At 48.8% G+C, this 22,460-nt stretch overlaps 1 protein-coding gene across 5 annotated transcripts in view; it reads right to left on the reverse strand.

Annotated features, from left to right (window-relative positions):
- Window positions 1-22,460, reverse strand: part of rtkna (rhotekin a) — an 86,307-nt gene that overhangs the window by 42,726 nt on the left and 21,121 nt on the right. For 2 of the 5 annotated variants that reach the window (XM_056283221.1, XM_056283206.1), the window contains exon 1: window positions 11,723-12,311. The exons of the other annotated variants lie outside the window; for them this stretch is intronic. Coding sequence is in view for 1 of the 2 variants with exons in the window: in XM_056283206.1 (XP_056139181.1) it covers window positions 11,723-11,818 (96 nt within the window). In the remaining variant the exon portion in view is untranslated. Of the gene's footprint in view, window positions 1-11,722; window positions 12,312-22,460 lie in introns of those variants that run through there. 5 annotated transcript variants of the gene reach the window in all.

Here is a 22,460-nt window from a genome sequence, read left to right on the forward strand (position 1 = left end):
GTTCACAATGGCGATGGTTTGTTTGAACAGTAATTGCTTTTCCACTCCGCTTTCCCCACAGTGTCTGTTCCTTGGCCTCCACTTCGAGTGTTGAAAGGGATAAAAGAAGAAAAAAAAGAGAGCGAGAGAGCGAGAGAGAGAGAGAGAGAGGAAGTGAGCGTTCAAGCCATGGTAAAACATGAGGGAGAGAGAGAGAGAGGTGCCATGTATCCACAGAAAAACAAATTCCCACACATGCCTCGACATCAGCAACACACATTGTACTTATTTGACCATAAACTCGAGCAAATTCACATGCATTACGCTGGATATTTCCAGAAGCACAAAGCGACGTAAATTACATCCATATGGATAAACACAAAAGGCAAATATCCAACGGCACACATAAACACAACTGCAAAACGTGTTTATATGCGTGTTCAAAGCTAGCCGTCTGATTAAACGGGCCGTTCTGCGGGCCGCATCTCCACCACACGTTCCTACGTCCTCCCTGCGTGTTTTACAATAGAGAGCATGATGTTTTCAACATCGCCGCTTTTCACAGAGGCGGTTTACTCGCCAGCCTGTTTATATAGTAAAGCTTAAACACAGCTTACAGTCCCAATCTATGCTAATTTGAAGAAAAAAAATGACTACGGCGCCGATTCAAAGTGCTCCTATTATCCGTGCAGCTGCAAAGTGACCTTAAACTGACAACGCAGACGCGTCCGCGAGCACGCTGGCGTGAGCGGAAAGCACAGAAGGGAGGGATGAGAGAAAGGTGAGGCCGAGGACGGAGATAAACGAGTGTGGAAATGAAGAACGAGGGCCGAGCAAATTGAGATGAGGTCCCAAAGACAACAGAACGGCGAAGTGACTAATCATTTTGTACAGACAGCGGGGCAAACAAAATGGAAACGAAAGAAGCGCGTGACAAAGGAAAAGGAAGGGGCGGCACGGGGGGGAGCCAGATCTATGTTTGAAGTGGCAGTAAATGTCTGTTGGGTTTGGTATTTGCTTGGTATTTTCTCATCCCTCGCCCTCCTGGCTCACGGCTGCTGTTTTTCAAAGGAAGCTGGCTCGGGCCTATGGGTATTTTACTGGTCCCTGCTCACACAGAGTGTCTATTCAGACCCGCCGTGCTCCTGGGTGATGGCGGGGACTGGGGCTGAGCTAACAGGGGGCCTAAAGGCGCTGCAGTTCCAAGCCAGGGAATGGAGGGGGAGTGGATTGGGTGGGCGGAGGGCTGGAGGCCGGAGGCCAAGAGGGAATTTGGCCCAGATTGGGTGTAGGTAGGTAAGGGCAAGGAGCCCAAGGGTCTCAAAGGAATGATCTATCACTGGCGGAGGGAGAAATGGACTCTGTGTGTACTGTAGAGCCGAGGAAGGGAGATGTTGGAGGGGAAGGAGTTGAGGGCTTTGGAACCGGAGTTGGACATCAACATTAGGGGAGAGGGGCTTGGTGAGGGATGATGCGATACAAAGCCCTCTTTCTCCACTACCTTACACACACCACGCTCACTCCTGGCACAAACTGCTGGAAGTACTGGAAAACGACGTAGATGCCAAACACACACACACACACACACACACACACACACACACACACAAACAGCTTAGCAGATTTAAAGCCACATAATACATTTGGTCATTTTTTTAATTATTCATGAATAGAAAGAATTTATATTTATAATGACAAATATGGGGGGATACTGTATCACACTACGCACAACTGCGGGGCACGTATATCTCCATGCATGTCAATGCAGAAGTTAGAAAAAACCAAAAAAGAGCCTCAGAGAGACCTACATCGCTAATTTAATCAAAACAAAGTTGCTGAGGGCTTGCCCATACAGCCTACAATATGGGTCCACTACTGTGAAAATATTTACATACACACACACAAACACACACACACACGTTCCTAAGCTCAGCAGGGAGCGGTGTGCGATGAAGTGGCCCGTTGTGGAGGAATGTGTTTTGGCTCAGGCGGGACTATATATCCTGTATCACCGGAGACCTTGTGCTGTTAGCTTTAGCACACCTTCCACTGGAGCGAGCCGGTCTGGTGTTGCTTAGGCTACCTAAACAACCCCACAGCTGAACCCACATAAAGACATATCTATACGCTCCTACAGTTACACACATGGACTCGCGCACACATGGGATGTGCACACACACACACATACACATGCATAGTACATGCATGCAAGGCCACAGGGATGGTGCAATGATGCATGAGTAACTTTCACAATTAATGAGAGAAAGAGGAACAATGACTGAGTGTGAAGGAATGAATAGCATCAGTAGAGATGGAGTAAAAGATGACGGAGGCGAGACTGCGTACACAAGACAAGAGTGCATAAACGAGTTAAACAGGCAAGAACGGACAAGTTGGGAACTGAATCGCTGCAACTTAAACGTTAGGTTCGAGGTGTAGGTAAACCCCCTCGAACCTGCATTGTTTTACTGTGCCCCGACATAAAGATAGACCTTTGACAAAACTGGAGGGTATTGGTTTACTCTCCCAATATAAGCAGGCTTAATGGGTTTAATTTAAGCCTCCGCCCTTTTAGACCTTTACTATATACAGAAGGCATAAGGTCTAGAGGTCTAAAAGGCCTCAAGTTGAGATCCACACGCAATACCCACGGCCGATATTTAGGCTTCACGTATACAAGGGAATCGATGATATAGCCTCGGCTAAAACTGTGAAGTTTGGCAACACAAGACAACTAACAGAGTAGGAGGCACAATTACTCCGTCAGATGGAGGAAGATAGCTACACAATCTGAAGCAGCGAGTAGTTTGATTGATAGTGTTCTTGCAATACACGAGCTCTGCAGAAGTGATGAGGTCATGGGAGCTTGATCAGGAATTTGATACCGGCACCGCCAAATCAAGACGGGCCGGATAAATATCAGCCAATTGATTTTCAGAGCCCATAAAGCATCAAGGGTCTGTAGGAGTAGCCAGGGCATGGTCATAGCTAAGTTTAGGGTTTGGGAGCGTGTGAGGGGTCAACCATGACTCCGGCTCGAGGTAGCATGACAACTCCCACCTGACCCCGGCAAGAGCTCCCAGTAAACCAGGGTCAAAGACTGAGCTACCATGACTCCATCATGTTAAGGTCAACCCGTCTAGAGTCTCAGTGCTTAAAAGGGACTTCTGCAGCAGGTCAATAAATACGGAAATGAATGATTTTTTATTTTTTTGATGTTGGTTGATGCTTACTAGTCTAGACTAGTAAGCATCTCAAGCATCGAAGTAAGCATCACCAAATGTCGTAATGTCCAGAAGGATTTAAGTTCTGCTAATAACAAACAAAAAAAAGTGAGCCTAAAACGGTCTCAACGTGGATCTCAAGCTGATCAGTGTCGGAGAATTAAACCGCAACGTGGTTTATAGGGATAACAAACTACGGCTGTGCAAGCTTAGCGCCCTATGTCGCAACCCCTGCCCCACACCTGGCTCTACAAGCTGAACACACACACACACACAGTATGGTGCTTAATGAGTTACAAGCTGTCGCGTTCAGCTAATGACTAATCAAACGAAATGTTCATGACAAATCCTGCTTTCATAACTTGGGTTACATTAAATGATTTCAACAGCCTCTTAGCAAATGGCTGCGTTTGACCCCGGCAAAGCCATGATCTGCATAATCCAGGGCGGTCTCTCTAGGACACGAGGGCTCGTCTGCAAGCTATTATTAGACCGGAGAGAGAAAGTGTCCATCTAGGGCCCTCTGGTTGCCAGGAGGGAGAAAAGACTGGAGAAGGACCAATATACAAGGATGAGGTGGACAGGACTAGGGAGGAAGAGGGGCGGATAATCGAATGTGGACAGAAAGACTCTGAACACGGTTGCACAATCAGGGACCTTTTTCTGGGCAGGAGAAGGAGGCTGTGGAGTGAGAGGAGGCAAAGGGGAGCGGGCGCTTTAGGCTTTGAGAGGCCGGTACTTCTACTGGTATGTATGGAAGACACGAAGGTCCTCAGTATGGAACAGAATCCGTGCCTTTACAAAACGCATCTGACACAATCGAATTTGTTGAAATGCAATGCAACACCCAAATATACAGTACACAGTTATGATGCCACAGGGAAAAGCAACACATGGACACGTTGAATTTTTACACACACATTGCGGTATAGCTTTTCTTACATGAGATGTGTTTACATGACACTTTGAAATCCAATCCTGACATCATTGCAGTTCTTTCTGTTTCAAGGCCACATACTATACCAGCGGTCGGGAACCTATGGCTCGCGAGCCATATATGGCTCTTCCGGTGACGGCATATGGCTCCCAGACAATTTTGAGTTGAAAATTATTTTTTTTTCAAAAAAATCAGTTTGGAACTGATTTTAAAATACTTGTGATATTTCTTAATAATACTGTGTCATTTTAAAGTAAACAGAAATTAGTTTTGAAGATAAATTTCACGGGTCACGGGTCACCCGTGGGTCGGGTCGGGAACCAATGGCTCGCGAGCATGTCCGGGTCATTGTAAAGGTGAAGAAATCAATTTTATCAGATAGCCAACTAGTTTATCCGCTTCAACCCTTGTAACGGAAAAGATGGCGAAAAGAAAAAAAGACGATGATTACCGTGCATTCCAGGCTGCGTGGACAGAGGAATTTGCATTTGTGGAGAGAGCAGGATCTGCGGTATGTCTAATATGCAATGATAAAATTGCATCGATGAAACGGTCAAATATAAAGCGGCACTTCGATACGCACCATGCTTCATTTGCATGGAAATATCCAGCGGGGGACAGCAGGAAAAGGGCATGCGAGGAGCTACAGCGGAGAGTGCAGACGAGTCAGCAGCAACTACGTGTGTGGACCAAGCGAGGTGACGGGAATTCCGCTAGCTTTGCGGGGGCTTTGGCAATAGTAAGGAATGGAAAGTCATTCACAGATGGCGAGTATGCCAAAACATTCATGCTTGATGTGGCCAATGAACTGTTTGATGACTTCCCAAATAAAGACAAGATAATCAAACGAATAAAAGACATGCCCCTGTCAGCAAGAACTGTGCACGATCGTAGCATCATGATGGCAAATCAAGTCGAGGAAACACAAATTAAGGACATAAACGCCGGGACATACTTTTCTCTCGCGTTAGATGAGTCAACAGACGTTAGCCATCTATCTCAGTGCAGTATCATTGCCAGGTATGCTGCACTTGACACACTGCGTGAGGAAAGCTTGGCTGTTTTGCCAATGAAAGGGACAACAAGAGGAGAGGATTTATTCATGTCTTTCATGGAGTTTGCTAAAGAAAAAAAACTACCGATGGATAAACTTATTTCTGTCTGTACTGATGGTGCACCCTGTATGTTGGGGAAGAACAAAGGATTTGTAGCGCTTCTCCGTGAACATGAAAAGAGAGCCATCCTAAGTTTTCATGGCATCCTGCACCAGGAGGCGCTTTGCGCTCAGACGTGTGGCCAGGAGCTTGGCGAGGTGATGTCTCTGGTCATTCGAGTGGTCAACTTTATTGTTGCCCGAGCTTTAAATGATCGCCAGTTTAAAGCTCTGTTAGAAGAAGTTGGGAATCATTATCCCGGTCTGCTTTTACACAGCAATGTGCGTTGGTTGTCAAGGGGGAAGGTGCTCAGCCGTTTTGCAGCTTGCCTGAGTGAAATCCGGACTTTTCTTGAAATGAAAGGCGTCAAGCATCCTGAGCTAGACAACACTGACTGGCTCCTGCAGTTTCACTATCTCGTGGACATAACTGGCCATCTGAACCAGCTCAATGTGAAAATGCAAGGTATTGGAAATACAATCTCATCCCTTCAACAAGCAGTGTTTGCATTTGAAAGCAAGCTGGAAGTCTTTCTCAGGGACATTGAAACAGGTCGTCTTCTGCACTTTGAAAGACTGCAACAATTTAGAGATGCATGCTTAGCAAGTGACTCCACTCAACATCTGGATCTCCAGCAGCTAGCTGGCTTTACGTTCAATCTCCTGCAGTCATTCAAAGCACGTTTTGGAGAATTTCGTGCGCGCACTGGTCTTTTCAAGTTCATCACTCATCCACATGAGTGTGCAGTGGACAAAATCGACCTGACATGCATCCCCGGGGTCTCTATCGGAGACTTTGAGCTGGAAGTTGCTGACCTGAAGGCATCAGACATGTGGATGAGTAAGTTCAAGTCACTTAATGGAGAGTTGGAAAGTCTTGCGCGACAGCGAGCAGAGCTGGCGAGGGAACACAAGTGGACAGAAATTAAAAATCTTCAACCTGAAGACCAGCTGATTCTTAAAACTTGGAACGAGCTTCCTGTGACATACCACACAATGCAGCGTGTGAGTATTGCCGTATTGACCATGTTTGGCTCTACATATGCATGTGAACAGTCTTTCTCGCATATGAGGAACATTAAGACCAACCTACGCTCACGTTTAACTGATGGAAGCCTCAACGCCTGCATGAAGCTCAACCTCACCACGTATGAACCAGACTACAAGGCCATCAGCAAAACCATGCAGCACCAGAAGTCGCATTAAAAGTAAGACATATTTAATTTATTATACGTTAAAAATACTATATGGCTCTCAATGAAATATATTTAGAAATATTTGGCTTTTATGGCTCTCCCAGTCAAAAAGGTTCCCGACCCCTGTACTATACTATATAGGGTGTCACTTCTCGGGAGAACTACATTCACCTGTAATCAACTACCCAACCACAGTTCGGGGTGGTTGAGGATGGGATAACTGAAATATGTTTGTATTTCAATGTGTTTAAAAATTCAAAGAAAATGGGCGTCCGGGTGGCCTGGCGTTCCATTCCGTTGCCTACCAACATGGGGATCGCCGGTTCGAATCCCCGTGTTGCCTCCAGCTTGGTCGGGTGTCCCTACAGATGCAATGCACAAAAAAAAAGAAAAAAGACCCCGCTTCTGGTGTGGGAAGATGGCGGCATGAATTCACGTTTGCAGCGGCCTCTCCCATTGCTGGTGTGGGAAGATGGCGGCGCAAATTCATGCTTGTGGTGACCTCACCCAGTACTGTCCACCGTTGTCCATGTTTGCGTTTAAGTTTTGTCTTCGTTCAATGGCTGGGAGAGCTTGGCCTGCTGCGTCCTGTGGGCCCATGGACCACGACCCCTGCCTGGAGCTGTGACCGAGGAAGTAACACCGAGGGCAGTCTGACAGGATGTGGAAGTGGGGCAGGCTAAGCTAACTGCTAGCCCATGCAGATCGGCAGTTCCGATAACACCCAGGTCAGTCTGGCAGCGGCCTCACCTGGCGCTGACTGGTGTTTTTGGTGTCATCGTGTGGAGTGCGAGGAGGTGTGTTGAGGGTGTCTGGCTGGGAGAGCTGGCATTGGATCGGCTGGGGGAGCCTGGTCTGCTGCGTCCGGTGGGCCCAAGGACCACAGCCCCTGCCTGGAGCGGCGCCCGAGGAGGAAACACCAAGGGCGGTCTGACAGGACGCAGAAGCAGGGCAGGCTAAGCTAACTGCTAGCCCATGCAGACCGGCAGTTCCGACAGTCCTCCTGGCTGACGTTCATTCCCTTGGACAGTGATTTTTTTTTTTTAGTTTGGATATATGTGTTAGTTTGGATATGTGTTTTCTTGAAGTTCTTGTAGTTTTTGGATGTGTTTTTGTCTTTGTGTTGCACTGCTGTGGGAAAACAATATTTCGTTTCATGAAAGGAAATGAAATGACACTTCCTTCCATGTACGGAAGTACATGGAAGGAAATGACAAATAATGTGTTCCTGATTCCTGAGTCCTGAATTGGCCGTGTCTGCGGGTGGGAAGCCAGATGTGGATATATGTTCTGGTTGCTGCACTAGCACCTCCTCTGGTCGGTCGGGGCGCCTGTTCATGGGGGAGGGAGAACTGGGACTAGGGGGGGGGGGAACAGTGTGATGTCCCCCTGGCGAAACTCCTCACGGTCAGGTGAAAAGAAGCGGCCGGTGACCCCACATGTATTGGAGGAGACATGTGGTAGTCTGCAGCCCTCCCCGGATCAGCAGAGGGGGGTGGAGCAGCGACCAGGACGACTCGGAAGAGTGGGGTAATTGGCCAAGTGCAATTGGGAGGGAAAAAGAGGGTGGGGGATAAACCCCCCACTCAAAAAAAACAAAAAAAACAAAATCAAAGAAAACCATTCTGCATTTTGGCTTTTACTTGTGGTGCGATACCTTCGTGTGTACACTGGAAGACAGTCACGTGACTGCATCGCATCTCAACATGTTTGGTCACGTCAGCTGCATTTTCTATAGGCACGTATTCTGCGTGACACTTAGAACAGTCAAAATAGGGCAAGCCGGAGTCAGTTGGCTGCACAAGGCGAAAAAAAGACACGGAAGAGGAAGGACAGGAAGCAAGGGGCCTGGGAATGCACAGCTGGGGGTAGTGACACAGAGGACACAGTCCGTGGCACCCTGGGGACCAGACACTCCTTCAGCCATGAACATTTTCCGCTACAAACCATGTCTGTCCATGCTGGGGCTGGAAAATGGTGTGTGTCCATTAATGGCTGAATTGTTCTCCGACATCGTGTTGTCACTCCCAGTGGGAACAACCAATTACACATGGCTATTTCCTGTTTCCCATCAGCCACCTCTGGTCTCCCAGCTACCGGGGATTTTTAAGACTTTGCACTACACATAGTGCGAAGTCTTAAACACACAAAAAAGAAAAGAAATCAGTGCAGCAGTAGCCAAGAAGTCAGTCACTCATTTTATAAATGAACCTGTTTTAAACCTTACAAGAAGGAGAGACTTCCTACTGAGGTTGAACACTACCAATGGACTGCCCCCCCCCCGCTCTCTCACACACACCCACACCCCAATTATTCATGCCTGAAGAATGCTGAAACATTTGTAGTTGGGAAATGCATGTTGTTGTTGTTTTGTTTTTTTTGTGTTGAATTTCTTAGGAACTACCAGATAACCCATATATATTAAAAGGCTATTTGGTGTCCTAGCACAATACAGAACAAGGGAACAGGGGGGGGGGGGAATTAAACAATCTAACTGATAAGTGTTGGTGCATGCATTGGGGCCAGACTTGATGCTTCCAGTCCGGCATGGCTGCAGAGAAACACAAGTGCAGCATGGCTGCAGGGAAACACAAGTGCAGCATGGGTGTACTCCGCAATAACGGCAGGTCTCGGTGATGCACCAGACTGCCCCGGGAGCACAGGCTGGTGTTCAACAGATCTCACTTGTGCGAACTTGGCTGAAATTACGGTTACACCGTGGGCTGAAGACCTCTGCCACATACAAAGAATCCCTGTTTCACCACCCCACCCAGGCAGGGGAGAGATGGGTGAGGGAGGGTAAGTGAGAACGAGTTCGTGGGCAAGCAGGCGAGCGCTTTTAATATTCACTGGTGAAATATGACAAGGATTTGAAGATGCCTAGAACTTTTCATCTAGCTACTGGACCAACCAACGAAAGGCTCTGAATTTCTAACGGTACCCTGGAGATACTGCTCCGCTGGGGAGCAGGTTGTCGTCAACAGGGATGCCGCCCCTTCAGACAGCGGACTTTGGTTCAAACTCCCCATCAACAAGCATCTGCCTTGTTTAAGTGTCCCCCGAGCAAGATGACGAATCTCTACCAACTCCGGCAGTATGAACTCTGACCTTGTGGATGAGGGCCAGGAAAAAGAAAAAATCCCCATGGGGGATCAATAAAGCGTCACATAATCACAATGATCATCACCACGTCATAATCCTGTTCTGGCCACAATATTCAAAACAAACTGTGACCAATTTCATCTCATCTCATCATCAGCCGCTTCTCCGCGGTCGGGTCGCGGTGGCAGCAAGCTAAGTAGGGCACCCCCAAACATCCCTCTCCCCAGCAATGCCCCTCCAGCTCCTCCTGGGGAATCCCAAGGCGTTTCCAGGCCAGATTGGACATGCAGTCCCTCCAGCGAGTTCTGGGTCTACCCAATTTTTGGTACGAATTTGGGTACGATTATTCTCTCTGATAGAGAGAGACACACACACGTGTGCGCCATGTCCTACTTTAACACACCGCCCTCGACACAGCGTTCAGACACACGCCGCGGACTCTTTTCGGTCTATTAGCCGAGCTGGAAAACAATTTATTCTGTCAAAGTAGGCTCTGTGAGAGTATCTAATAAGATGATTAGTGTCCAGTTAAATTCTGGGGGGGAGAGAGACCTCGTGAGGACTGGATGACAACAAGTGTAATTAAGGCCGGAGGAGCTGGTGATGCCTCACGAGGACCGTTCTCACACACACACAAAAAAAAGAGAGAGAGATTGGTTCCTTCTGGTAAACAGTCAGATGGCAGATTGGCAGTGAGGGGACCCTAATATGGTTGGCCACCAAAAAGAGAATGGGTTAGGGTACACACAACTTCCAGTCCACAATCTGGACTGGCAAGAGAGAGAGAGCGAGCGAGACAGCGAGAGAGAGAGAGAGAGAGTATATGTGTGTGTGTTATTCATTACATCACAGCCATTTACCTCTCCTTTCACGATGTGTTAAATGCCAGAAAGACCACCTGGCACCCGGTGCTGCACTTGGCAGAGACAGAAGCACAAAGAAACACCTCATTCACAAAGCCATGCCAAGCTGTGAGTGGGCACAAAGTATCAGAGTGATATCACCTCTCACACAGTCACCAACCATGTCCCATAGAGGAGGCAGAAAGACTAGACTGGAATTCCTGTCGCCAGTGAGACACAAACCCTCCGTCTCTAACAACCCCTAACACACAACAGCTGCACCACACACACAGCCAATATCTTTTCATATAAAGGAGCCAAAAAAAAATGAATATTTGAATTTCCCCTTTGATATTTTTGTATCATTTCCAATGGCCATATGTCTCCGGATCCCCGGTCTCCTGCTCAGACGGAGACGGACACATGTTTCAGATGTTTGCTTTTGGATTCTGAAGGGGAGCACAGCCACCTGAGAATCTAATCTAGAATTTACTGTTTTTATCAGTAAGTATCAGTGATTATCACTAACTCTCACTACACTCTCACTTTCAGAGTATACACACACACACACACACACACACACACACACACACACACACACACACACACACACACATACACTTATGAGTCCCATATGTGCAGCTGTGTACTACATGTGTGTGAACCTGGGTGGGATGGGGAGAGAGAGATCCACACACACACACACACACACACACACACACACACACACACACACACACAGAAGGAGCGATATGGCATGTGGTATTTTCTGTTTGCTGTCACTGAGAGCTTTGCCATCTGTAGAGAGATAGACCACACCAGTGTAAGCTTGACCGCTCACATAGAGATATACTTCCAACTACCACCCTGCAAACATCACAACACACTGTGGCAGCTGCAGACTCACTCAACCAGCTCTAGGCTATATTTCACTGTACTCTTATGGGGGGGGTGCATCTGAAAATAGACTTTTGTCGGTGTGCCAGCTTGATATCAGAATAAACTGGGTGAATGAGGAAGAATCATCACATAGAAAACAGTCCAAAACCCACACACTGAGCCCCCCACCCCCCCCCCCACCCCCTTACTCCCACCCTGCATCTCTGAGAGGATCCCTGTGTTGACACACTTTGGACAGACCGCAGAACGGAAGAGGTGATATTATAACAGACAACAGAAACACTTGACACATGGAACAAGACGAGACAAAAAGCTGCAAGGGCGAGGGGCACTGGAAAAGTGATGTCCAACCGGGGGGGGGGGTGCCCTGAAACGGACCGTTCATTTACCTGTAAACTGAGAGCAATCTGGCGAATGTACATCATATTAAGGTCCTCCAGAATCCACAGTTTTTCCTCCATGTTGGCGAACTTATCGACTGGCATCCTTCGGTGGAGGGGGGCGAGCCTGTCAATCAATGTGGCCGAGAGTCGAGTCGAGTCCGGCTGAAGCGGACTCCCTTCCCGCGGAGATCGGGACGGGGGGAGATGATAATTACATCTGAAGAGGATATAGTTCCCTTCCTCCGATTATCAAGTTGTTGTTGTTTTGTTGGGTTTTCAGTCAGGCGATACACGTCAGATTAGTTATCCAAAGCAGCGTCGTGCTGTAAAGTTTCAGCCCAGATTCAGTCCCCGCGTGAAAGCGGAGGTGAGGACCCCTGTGACAGCAGCGCAGTGATCTCGTCGCCTGCTACCAAAAAAAAGAGCGAGGAAGAAATCCCCCGAACAGGGAGCGCGTTTTCTCCTCCGCTACTTTCCTCCAGTCAACAAAAGGTCTTCTCAAACACCCACAAGTCAACACCCTCCACCATGGCAGCCGCAAGGGAACAGAATGGCTCTTTTTACAATGCAGCTCTCTCTCTCTCTCTCTCTCTCTCTCTCTCTCCCTCCCTCTTTTTGTCTCTGGGTCCCGACTGTGAATGTCGTCTTGTATGACAAGACCTCTCCTCGAAAGGGCATCGGCACAACTCCTCCACTGTGCGCAACCTTCACTCCCCGACTCACCCGGGGAGGCTACATTAACCCCTACAACGCGCCGCGAGTGAGGGCGACGGACTAAAATAAGAAGGGGGAAGAAAAAAACCAGAGAGAGGGAGAGAGAGGGAGGGAGGCAGGGAGACAGAGAGGGAACTGTAGCAGTCTTCACGCCCTTTGAAATAAACAAACAAACAGGCAGAAAACGAGCACATCGGAGCAGAGTTGTGTATCTCGGGCTGAGATCAGGTCTCTCTTCTCCCTGGCTTGATAACGGAAGGTTGAAATGACCCCCATGTCAAACTGAGCTGGGTGAGGGAGGGAGGGAGATGGCCACCAGAATACAAACACACAGCCAGCCTGCCCAGTGGTCATGATCAGGGTGCTGTCCTGCTCACGCCGGAGAGAGGATGCCTTGCTGTTTTTGGTTATTTTCTAGATTCAGACAGGTTGCTAAAGTGAAGATAAAAGGACAGATAGGCTACGTACAAAACGTATAAGCCACGTGTGTCCCGGGGTCAGCAGCGTTTCATAAAACACTCCCAGTGTCACAAAGGCGTCTCAGTTTTTAACCCCCTGGCTTCTGACTTATTCAGAGAAGTCTGTTCTTCAGGGCGGAAAAGAAGCGGCTCGTCAAAACGTATAGAGACCGCCGCAGTCAACGCTGATGGACACCTTAAAAACCGGGTTTAAGTGGACCAGCGATTCTGTTTTGTAATTTGCACGTGCCACCGGTTAATATCTCCGCAGCTAATTCAGTCGCTCCGCTAATTAAGCGCGACCCCTCCCCCTCATCTAGAGTCCAAGTTAACAATCCCAACAAGTAGGTGTATGTCCACATGCGCGTGCTATTTGGAATATTCTCGCGTTTGGAAACTCGAGCGAACAGTGGGCGCGCCGACACACGCGCGCGCACACGCACGCGCACACCCACGCGCTTCTCCAGCAGTGCGTTGATCCTGGACCTGACACAAACTCATCCGCAACACCGAGGGCGTGAGCCTGTCGAACGCGCGTCACAGACCTCCGACACGCACCAACTGGGAACTGGCGTCATCTTGCCCCCCCCCCCTCGAATCACGGCGGGGCAATTAAAGTCAAACATGAATTCTTCTAGTAGTCGCCAAAACACTTAAACACATTTGCGCAAGCACTTGAGCGAGCTTCATAGTCATCCACCCTGCGCTGCCCCCCCCCCATTTACTACCCCAACCCTCCAACTCCTGCACACCCGCCTACAGTGTGTCACGTAAAGAGTTACCGCGAGAAACATTGAAAACGTTGGAGCAGTAAACTATCTTTTACATCTGGAGACAGGAGCAGGGGCAGCAGTAGCAAGCAGGGGCATTTCCTCAAGAAAAGCCTCCATCCTACCAGTACATACGAGGTTAAATGGCCGGGCTAATCTATCTCAGACACCGGCGTGCACCTCAGTAAGAGAAGAGATTTATTGTTCTCAAGGTGAAAAGGGACATGGAAAGACAAATAGCTGAGGTGCATGTACAGCAGGGCGGGGGCAAGTTGCTCTCAAAACATTCTCAGCCTCTGGTTTGTGTGAGAGAAATGTGCCGGACTGAATGGGCAAGACCCATTCAATATCCTCCGAAACTCAACCTGATATGTTGAAATATGCTGCAGCGCTAAAATAATACCCCAGCAGGCCCGCCAACCAAAACCCTAACCCCCCTCTCCCATTTGTTGCATTGATTTGTGTCAGAACAAAGTGAACTTTCTCCATAGAAGGAAAGTTCGGCGTAACCACTTTAGTAGCCATTAACACAAATAAGGAGGCCAACATTTCTCCCAAATTTGTACCTTTTTTTTTTGGGACACACACAGATGTGGAGGTTTCACTAATCAATCATAGCTGAAACACAAGTGAAATCAAAATCTGGGGAAAAAATAATGTTTGCTGCTCTCATCTTGTTTGATAAGTTGTGTTCCTGCTGAAATGTGATCAATCCAGGATACGAGTCCCAGCATTTCTGAGACAATACCCGTAGAGCCATTTTTAGGCCAGAATATTACAGCTGTCCTGGATCCCACCGCTTAAATCCTGCCAGACTCTTTGGGCTCCTCCCCAAACGGTGATATAATACCAAAGATTCTGAGGCGCTTTTTTGCCCGGAGTCCATAGAAAAAGGATCAAAGGAGAAAATGATTTCGACCCGCTCCTTCAAAAGGATGGTGTTCGGTATTATGTGTCATATGGTGTAAGCCTGCAGACAAGATGGTGATAGCTATAACTTTTTGGGTCATGTTGTCCTAAACGTCGAATCCAACTTGGCCTCCTCCCCACACCGCACATTTTCTACTGAAGAGGGTTTGAGGAATTCAGCCTCTTACCGTGCCTAACACAGCGTGACGTGTCGGTTGTGTTCTCGTCATCCACCAAGACTATAACCAAGATGGGATTTTGTCATCGTCGATCACATGATTATATAGTTTGTGGGCAACCGTAGAACGTAAATATTAACATTATGCACCAGCATGACCCAATTGAGTAGACCCAAATTATGCAGCACATGTATGTTTACAGATTTATCAATATGGTGCATCAAAGAAAGTTAAATCAGTTCATCTGGACACAACGTTTATTGACAGATACGTTACATCACTCATCTAAGTGACTTCATCAGTCTCAACTGACTGCGAGTATCCCCGCCCTTCTAAACAACACGGTTGCATAACGACCGAAACCGACGAGGATTTTCATAAGGAAATATGGGTGTGACCATTAACGAGAGTTTCAATGGCCATGTGCACTATTCACAGAGGATTTGGGAATAGTTGCAATCACAGCATTGTAAGATGGCGACAGATGCACTCTTAGCCCCCCCCCCCCTCGGTTCAGGGATGGTCGCTCCTTCTTCACATAGATGGCCTCTTTGACCCCGTTCAAACCAGCGTTCCTCCCTATCAAGGATGTGTACATCCTCATCCTTGAAAGAATGGCCACTGGCCTGTAGATGGGTGTAGACTGAGGAGTCCTGGCCTGACGCGTTAGCTCTCCCATGTTGTGCCATCCTCTTGGCCAGCGTCTGTTTAGTTTCCCCAATGCACAAGTCACGGCAATCAGCCTGGCACTTAGCAGCGTACACTATATTGCTCCGTTTGTGCCGGGGGACCCGATCCTTAGGGCATGCTGCACCAGAAGTTGGTCCACCCCAATTACTCCGATCTTCCAAGCTATCACGGTTGCTGCTCCACCCCCTCTGCCGATCCAGGGAGGGCTGCAGACTACCGCATGCCTCCTGCGATACAGACATAGCTACATCTTTTCACCTGACAGTGAGGAGTTTCGCCAGGGGGACTTAGCGCGTGGAAGGAGCACGCTATTCTCCCCCCCAGTTCCCCCTCCCCCCTGAACAGGCGCCTCGACCGACCAAGGGAGGCGCTAGTGCAGCGACCAATTGTATCTGTAGGGACACCTAACCAAGCGGGAGGTAACATGAGGATTCGATCCGGCGATCCCCGTGTTGATAGGCAACAGAATAGACCGCTACGCTACCTGGATACCCCCGATTCAACTTTCTCTGATTTTCTCAACCTGGATTATTGAGCACACATAAAGACAACATGGTTCATAATACCGTTTCTGAAAGCATAATGAAATGAAGCCCACATCGTATTGTGATTAGAATATACTACAGCAACAGGACACGTTTCGGCGCCGGCAGGCCTCCGCTTTATCTGTGGAACAGCTGCTTGAAGTAGAATGAGCCGGTAAATCTCAGTGCACAAAAAACCCCACCAAAAAAACAAAACCGAAAGACTGACACCTTGTGACAAGAGCCCGAAGGCTGAACAACAACATCGCAAAAAACCAGCTATTATCTTAATGACGGGGTGCGCTCGCAAGGTGACGACTTGCTCAACCAGAGTGCTGTTGTTACCTGGCCCGATGCACGCTCAGGTATTCACAGACCGCAGATAAGTGCTTAATGGGAAGGCCTAACAGCTCGGCTGGACATGGATTTTGTGATGTTAATCAAAACGACCTGCCGAGCAAAGGTGGATTAGCATTAGGAACCGAAGGCTTGATCTGAATGTAATGAGCCCAGATGCGCTAATTGGCTAACAAGAGAGGGGGGGGGTGAAATCAAAACATTTCACAATCACTTAATCCGACATCGCCTCGGAGGTTAGATCTCATACTGTGCGTGCGGCTTCAGGTGCATATTGACTTGGCTGACAGAAGAAGGATTAAGTACATGGAAGAGAATCAAGTAGAAACATGGAGTAACTTGTTCCAGGATGAGACCATGAACCGAGGAAAAACAACTACCCTTGTAGAATAAACCCCAACCAACCCTTACATAATGGACTTGGTGGGGGAGGTGGCGGTGGGGGGGGCTGTTTTCATGACAATACCCTGTTCGTGTGTTGTTTGGAAACGGAAGACAAATGACAAAGAAATACAGAAAACATCCCCTCTACCAACCTTATCAGCCGGCTGAGATCCTGAAACACCGGGGGTTAAAGCCCAAGGACACTTCGGGCATACTCACACTAGGGACGGTTGCATTGTACCATGCCCAAGCACGATTGTCCCCCCCTTCCCCACTCCCACGCCGGCCTGCGCTCACATTCCGCTTAATGTTCCGGCCCCGAGCACACTTACGTCATCGCGATGCCACTTTTTGTGTTGAAAAGAAGCGCTCTCGCATAGCACAGTGGAATTTATGGTTTTATTTACCTTGCAACCCTCTCACATGCCTTATAGACGCGGTCGCCTCACAGCAAGAAGGTCCTGGGTTCGAACCCCGTGGTTGTCCAACCTTGGGGGTCGTCCTCTGTGTGGAGTTTGCATGTTCTCCCCGTGTCTGCGTGGGTTTCCTCCAGGTGCTACAGTTTCCTCCCACAGTCCAAAGACATGTAGGTCAGGTGAATCAGCCATATTAAATTGTCCCTAGGTGGGAATGTGTCGGCCCTGTGATGGCCTGGCGGCCTGTACAGGGTGTCCCCCCGCCTGCCGCCCAATGACTGCTGGTATAGGCTCCAGCATCCCGCAACCCCGATTGGGATAAGCGGCTTGGATAATGGATGGATGGATGGATGGATGGATGGATGGATGGATGGATGGATGGATGGATGGATGGATGGATAGATGGATGCCTTATAGATTTCTCAATTATGCAATGCAGCGATTTTCAGTAAACTGTGCCGCACTAATAACAATATGTTTTAAATGGGACAGTCGGATAATTGATGTCATAGTGTCTGAGTTCCGTGTTTGGGCATAGTTAGTGATCAAAATAGATGCGTACTATGCCCGAGTCCAATTGAATTGTGCCCGAGCCCACCTCTTCAGGCAGGCCAGGGTACGGTACGCTGAACCGAGCCCGAGCACAGTATGCAGTGATCACATTAGGCAAACGAACTGGACTTTGGGGGTTAAACATGCACGGGCAATGCACGAATCGCCTAGTGCAAGTACACCCTTAGTCAGCTAATGGTGCTGCCGAATAAGCAGATTAAAGACATACCGTAATATCTCCAGCCAGGTGCGGAGCTAAGCTCTCAGCCCAGAGGGGGCGAAGCATTCTCAAGGGGCCCTTCTGATAGTGATTTTAAATGAATGAAAGTCACTTTGCTTGACATTGTATTCTTACAATGGATTTGTTCTCTGCGTTAACCCATCCTACTGTATAGGAGCAGTGGGCAGCTGCAGCACCCGGGGACCAACTCCACTTCTTCTTCCCATTGCCCGGAAATGGAAATAAAATCCACAACTGTAAAACAGCCGATATATCCTACCCATAAACACAAATTGTCACTTGCTGAGCAAAGCAAGCCTATGTCTAAGAAAATACAGTGAAGCCACTTCGTCAGACGAGCCTGTTCTGAAGAACAAAAAAATAAGAAAACAGGTTGCCAGTTGCGTTCAAATGCTTCAGCACCCAAGACAGCCCGCGGCGCACTATGGGGGCATTGACTGACAAACGGGTTCAGCTCCACCGCCGACAGACAGTGACAGGCCAGGTGCTCTGTCTCAGTACCGTGTCTTTCTTACACGGGAATAACAAGAATAAAATAGACACGGCGGTCTGTAACACTATAGGGCCTATTCAGGCATAACAGATGGTAACACTTTACATCAAGTCAATGTAATAAGTGGTAGTTAATAGGCAATAAGGCCCTTATAAGTCCTTATACAGCCTTATTAACACATGATGTGAATAAGCATTTTATAATATGGATATGGGCAGCCGGGTAGTGTAGCGGTCTATTCCGTTGCTTACCAACATGGGGATCGCCAGTTCGAATCCCTCCGGCTTGGTCGGGCGTCCCTACAGACACAATTGGCCGTGTCTGCGGGTGGGAAGCCAGATGTGGGTATGTGTCCTGGTCGCTGCACTAGCGCCTCCTCTGGTCGGTCGGGGCGACTGTTCGGGGGGGAGGGGGTACTGGGAGGAATAGTGTGATCCTCCCACGCACTACGTCCCCCTGGCGAAACTCCTCACTGTCAGGTGAAAAGCAGCTGGCGACTCCACATGTATCGGAGGAGACATGTGGTAGTCTGCGGCCCTCCCCGGATTGGCAGAGGAGGTGGAGCAGTGATCAGGACGGCTCGGAAGAATGGAGCAATTGGCCGGATACAATTGGGGAGAAAAAGGGGGACCCTCCCCCCAAAAAAAGCATTTTATAAGTGTTAATGCTAGCATCATAAACACGTTTTCGGCCACTGGGTGGTGCTTTTGAAATATGCAAAACCTACTCTTTCCACAGTGGTCTTAGATTGTAAATCAAATCTGCGTAAAACTTTGCACATAGCATCTAAGGACCCTCGTGATTAAAAGTTATTAAAGGAATTTTGATACTCCACAAAATGCAAACGTTATGCCTTATAAGGGCCTTATCATCCATTAACCAACACTTATTATAGTCTTATTGACATAATAATGTCAAGCATTTTATAGGGATTTACAAGGGCCTTATTACCTATTAAATAACACTTATGACATGCACATAATCTAAAGCATTACCAAATCCAACATAGCGGCCTAACAACAATATAAGGCCTATTCAAATACAAAGTAGACAGCCTACAACACCACAGGCAGCGGCACAGACGTTTGCCGAGATGCGGCAAGCATGGGGTTAAAAAACAGATTAACCTAACATTCTGTCTGATTTCTTCTTAAAGAATAAAAATGGACGTTTCTCTCGCCAATTGTTGTCCCTGCTCAGCCTGCTGTAGTTTAGTGTAGCCAATTTGTGTATTCCACCATCCTCCATAGAGCAAAAAAAACTGAACAGGATGGTGGAATACACAAATTGGCTACAAGCTTTGCACATATTACGGTCCCTTTTTAAAAATTCATCCTCCTTTCCTTCACGGTGGCGAACCTGCCAACCACTTTGTCTTTGTCAATGTTTATGTCCCCCTCAACATACAGCAAAGTGAAGCTGGATAGTCTGGCCTCGTCCATGTATGAACGCAAATCTATCTACCATCTAACTAAAACGGAAGGCATCTTGTCTGTCTGCATGTGCCTGTCCTTCAATTTTCTCAACAACCATTCGTTCAATTGATTTCACACTTGGCGGGTGTATTGCTGAGGATCCAAGGAAGTGCAGTGTTGAGTGAGAAGCTGTTTGGGTGAGCGGTTGTCAAGAAAATCGAAGGACAGACACACATTCATACAGACAGACTTTCTTCCTGTGGCAACCGTACGAACAGCGCCACTCTGCTATTGCAACCCAAATTGTGGTTGAAAAGGGGAATTACACCCGAAGGACCACTGCACTAGCAGCCCTTAACGGCTGAAACTTCGTTCAACACCGGTGCTGCTAATGGGAATGGGTTTGTAAAAACCAGCAGGGCCCCTACTGAGCGTGGCTCCTGGGGCGGTCTCCACCTCTGGCCCCGTGTGTTACGTCTCGCCGCTCCACACCCGCTCTGCAGTGTAACCTTGGCCAAGGCTCAACGTCTCCCCGCTCCACACCCGCTCTGCAGTGTAAGCGTACCCGGAGCTCTGCCAACTCCACCTGATGCCTGTTTCCTCGTTACCCCTCCACTCACCTGTTGGCAATCACCTCCCTATATCTGGCTGTGTCACTCTCAGCTTGTTGCCAGTTCGTGCCGTTCCCTGGGAGAGTACTTGTGCTTGTCCTGCTCATCGAAGTTTGTTTACTTACCTGGATCTTCCCTGGAGATTTCTCTGTTGGACCTTCCTCGTTGCTCCCCTTCCCCTGTGCGCTGCTTTCCGTTTACGAAGAGGATTTCTTCACTCCAGCGTTGCTGTGATTTTCCGTTCTCCTTTGGTATCCTCCTGTTTACCCCCCCCCCCCTCCTGCCTGGATTAAGGGCCGACTCCACTGTTCCCGGATTAAAGGGCGACTCCACGGTTCCCGGCTTAAAGGTGGACTTCGCGTTTCCTGGTGAGAGTGGACTTCCTGAGTTTTCTCTTCAATAAATTAGCCTGTTGGTCCCGCTATATTGTGCCTTCTGTGTTTGTGCTCTTGGGGTCGGGTGCAAACCCTAACAGTACGAACTGGCCATGACGACCCCAGCCAGCACAGACGGCACACCCACAGCCAATCCGGTGCAAGCAGCCCTAGTAAAACAAATTCAGATTACCAACGCCCATTCCCAGCAATTACAAGAGGCTTCGGTTGCTGTGCAGGGTCTCCAGTCTCAAGTTCAACCCCTGCAAGCTTCTGTGGAAGCTTTAGCTGTCCAGCAGGCGGCGATGGCGAGTCGGCAGGCAGAGATCATGCAACAACTGCAGACCATTTCAGCAGCTCTTGCCAACCAGCAGCTGAACCAGCCTGTACCGCCAGCAAGTGCGCCCCCTGTGGCCGCCGCTCCAGTAGATCCTCCGGTTCCTGTTTATTTACCCCGTGGAACCATCATTACTAGTCCACGCCCATTTGACGGTAACTTTGAAACTTGCTCTACCTTCATTATGCAGTGTGAGCTTGTTTTCACACACCAGCCCACCGTGTTCTCCAGTGATGCTGTTAAGATCGCAACCTGCTCAGTGGTCGAGCAGCGCAGTGGGCTACGTCTTCTTGGTCCATGGGGGCCAGCTACTGTAACTCTTATAGAGACTTTGTCGCAGAGCTACGTAAGGTTTTCCACCATCCGGTAAGCGGTCGGGATTCTGACTCACGACTGAATAACATCCAGCAGGGCGGCGCCAGCGTCACAGATTACTCCGTCGACTTCCGCCTGGCTGCCGCTGAGAGCGGATGGAATGACCAGGCCCTGCGTGCCACTTTTCGTAGAGGATTGAGCGAGGCGGTGAAGGATCAACTTGCTACCCGAGAAGAACCCTCATCTCTGGATGACCTCATTGCTCTCGCTATCCGCATTGATGGACGTATCCGGGAGAGAAAGCGTGAGAAGGCCTTGCGTGGAACTTCCTTCAATCCCAGAACTACCTCTGCGTCAGACCGAACCGCTGTTCCCGTTTCCCCGGCCAATCCCTCCTCTGACTCTTTCGCGACAACGCCACCTGGGGATGTAGAAGAGCGGATGGAGGTAGGACGTGCTAGACTTACTCCTGCTGAACGGGAGAGCCGATTCAAGGCAGGTCTTTGCCTGTACTGTGGTCTTAAGGGGCACCGACTCCGCGACTGTCCCTCACGGCCAAAAGATTAGGCTTACCAGGACCAAGGGAGATCCTAGTAAGCCGCCTTTCCTTCTCCCGTGGGTCCGAATCTCGCGGCCATCTTGTTCCTATTGCTTTAGTCTGGGCGGGCCAGAGACTTTCCCTTGGAGCCCTGATTGATTCCGGAGCAGATGATAGTTTTATGGACCTTGACTTTGCCTCGCAGGCAGACATTCCCCTTGAGTCTCTTGGGACCCCCATTGATGCGTTTGCCTTGGATGACCGGAGATTAGCCTGTATCACACAGCGGACCGTCCCCGTTACTCTCACCGTTGCAGGTAACCACACAGAGACAATGCAATTTTACATCATACGTTCCCCGCTTAATCCAGTTATCTTGGGACGCCCCTGGCTCAGACACCATGAACCCCACATCTCTTGGTCCACAGGCACAGTCCTTGGATGGGGCTCTACTTGCCATGCCCAAT

The sequence above is a fragment of the Lampris incognitus genome, chromosome 1 (genome assembly GCF_029633865.1).
Source record: "Lampris incognitus isolate fLamInc1 chromosome 1, fLamInc1.hap2, whole genome shotgun sequence".
NCBI lineage: Eukaryota > Metazoa > Chordata > Actinopteri > Lampriformes > Lampridae > Lampris > Lampris incognitus.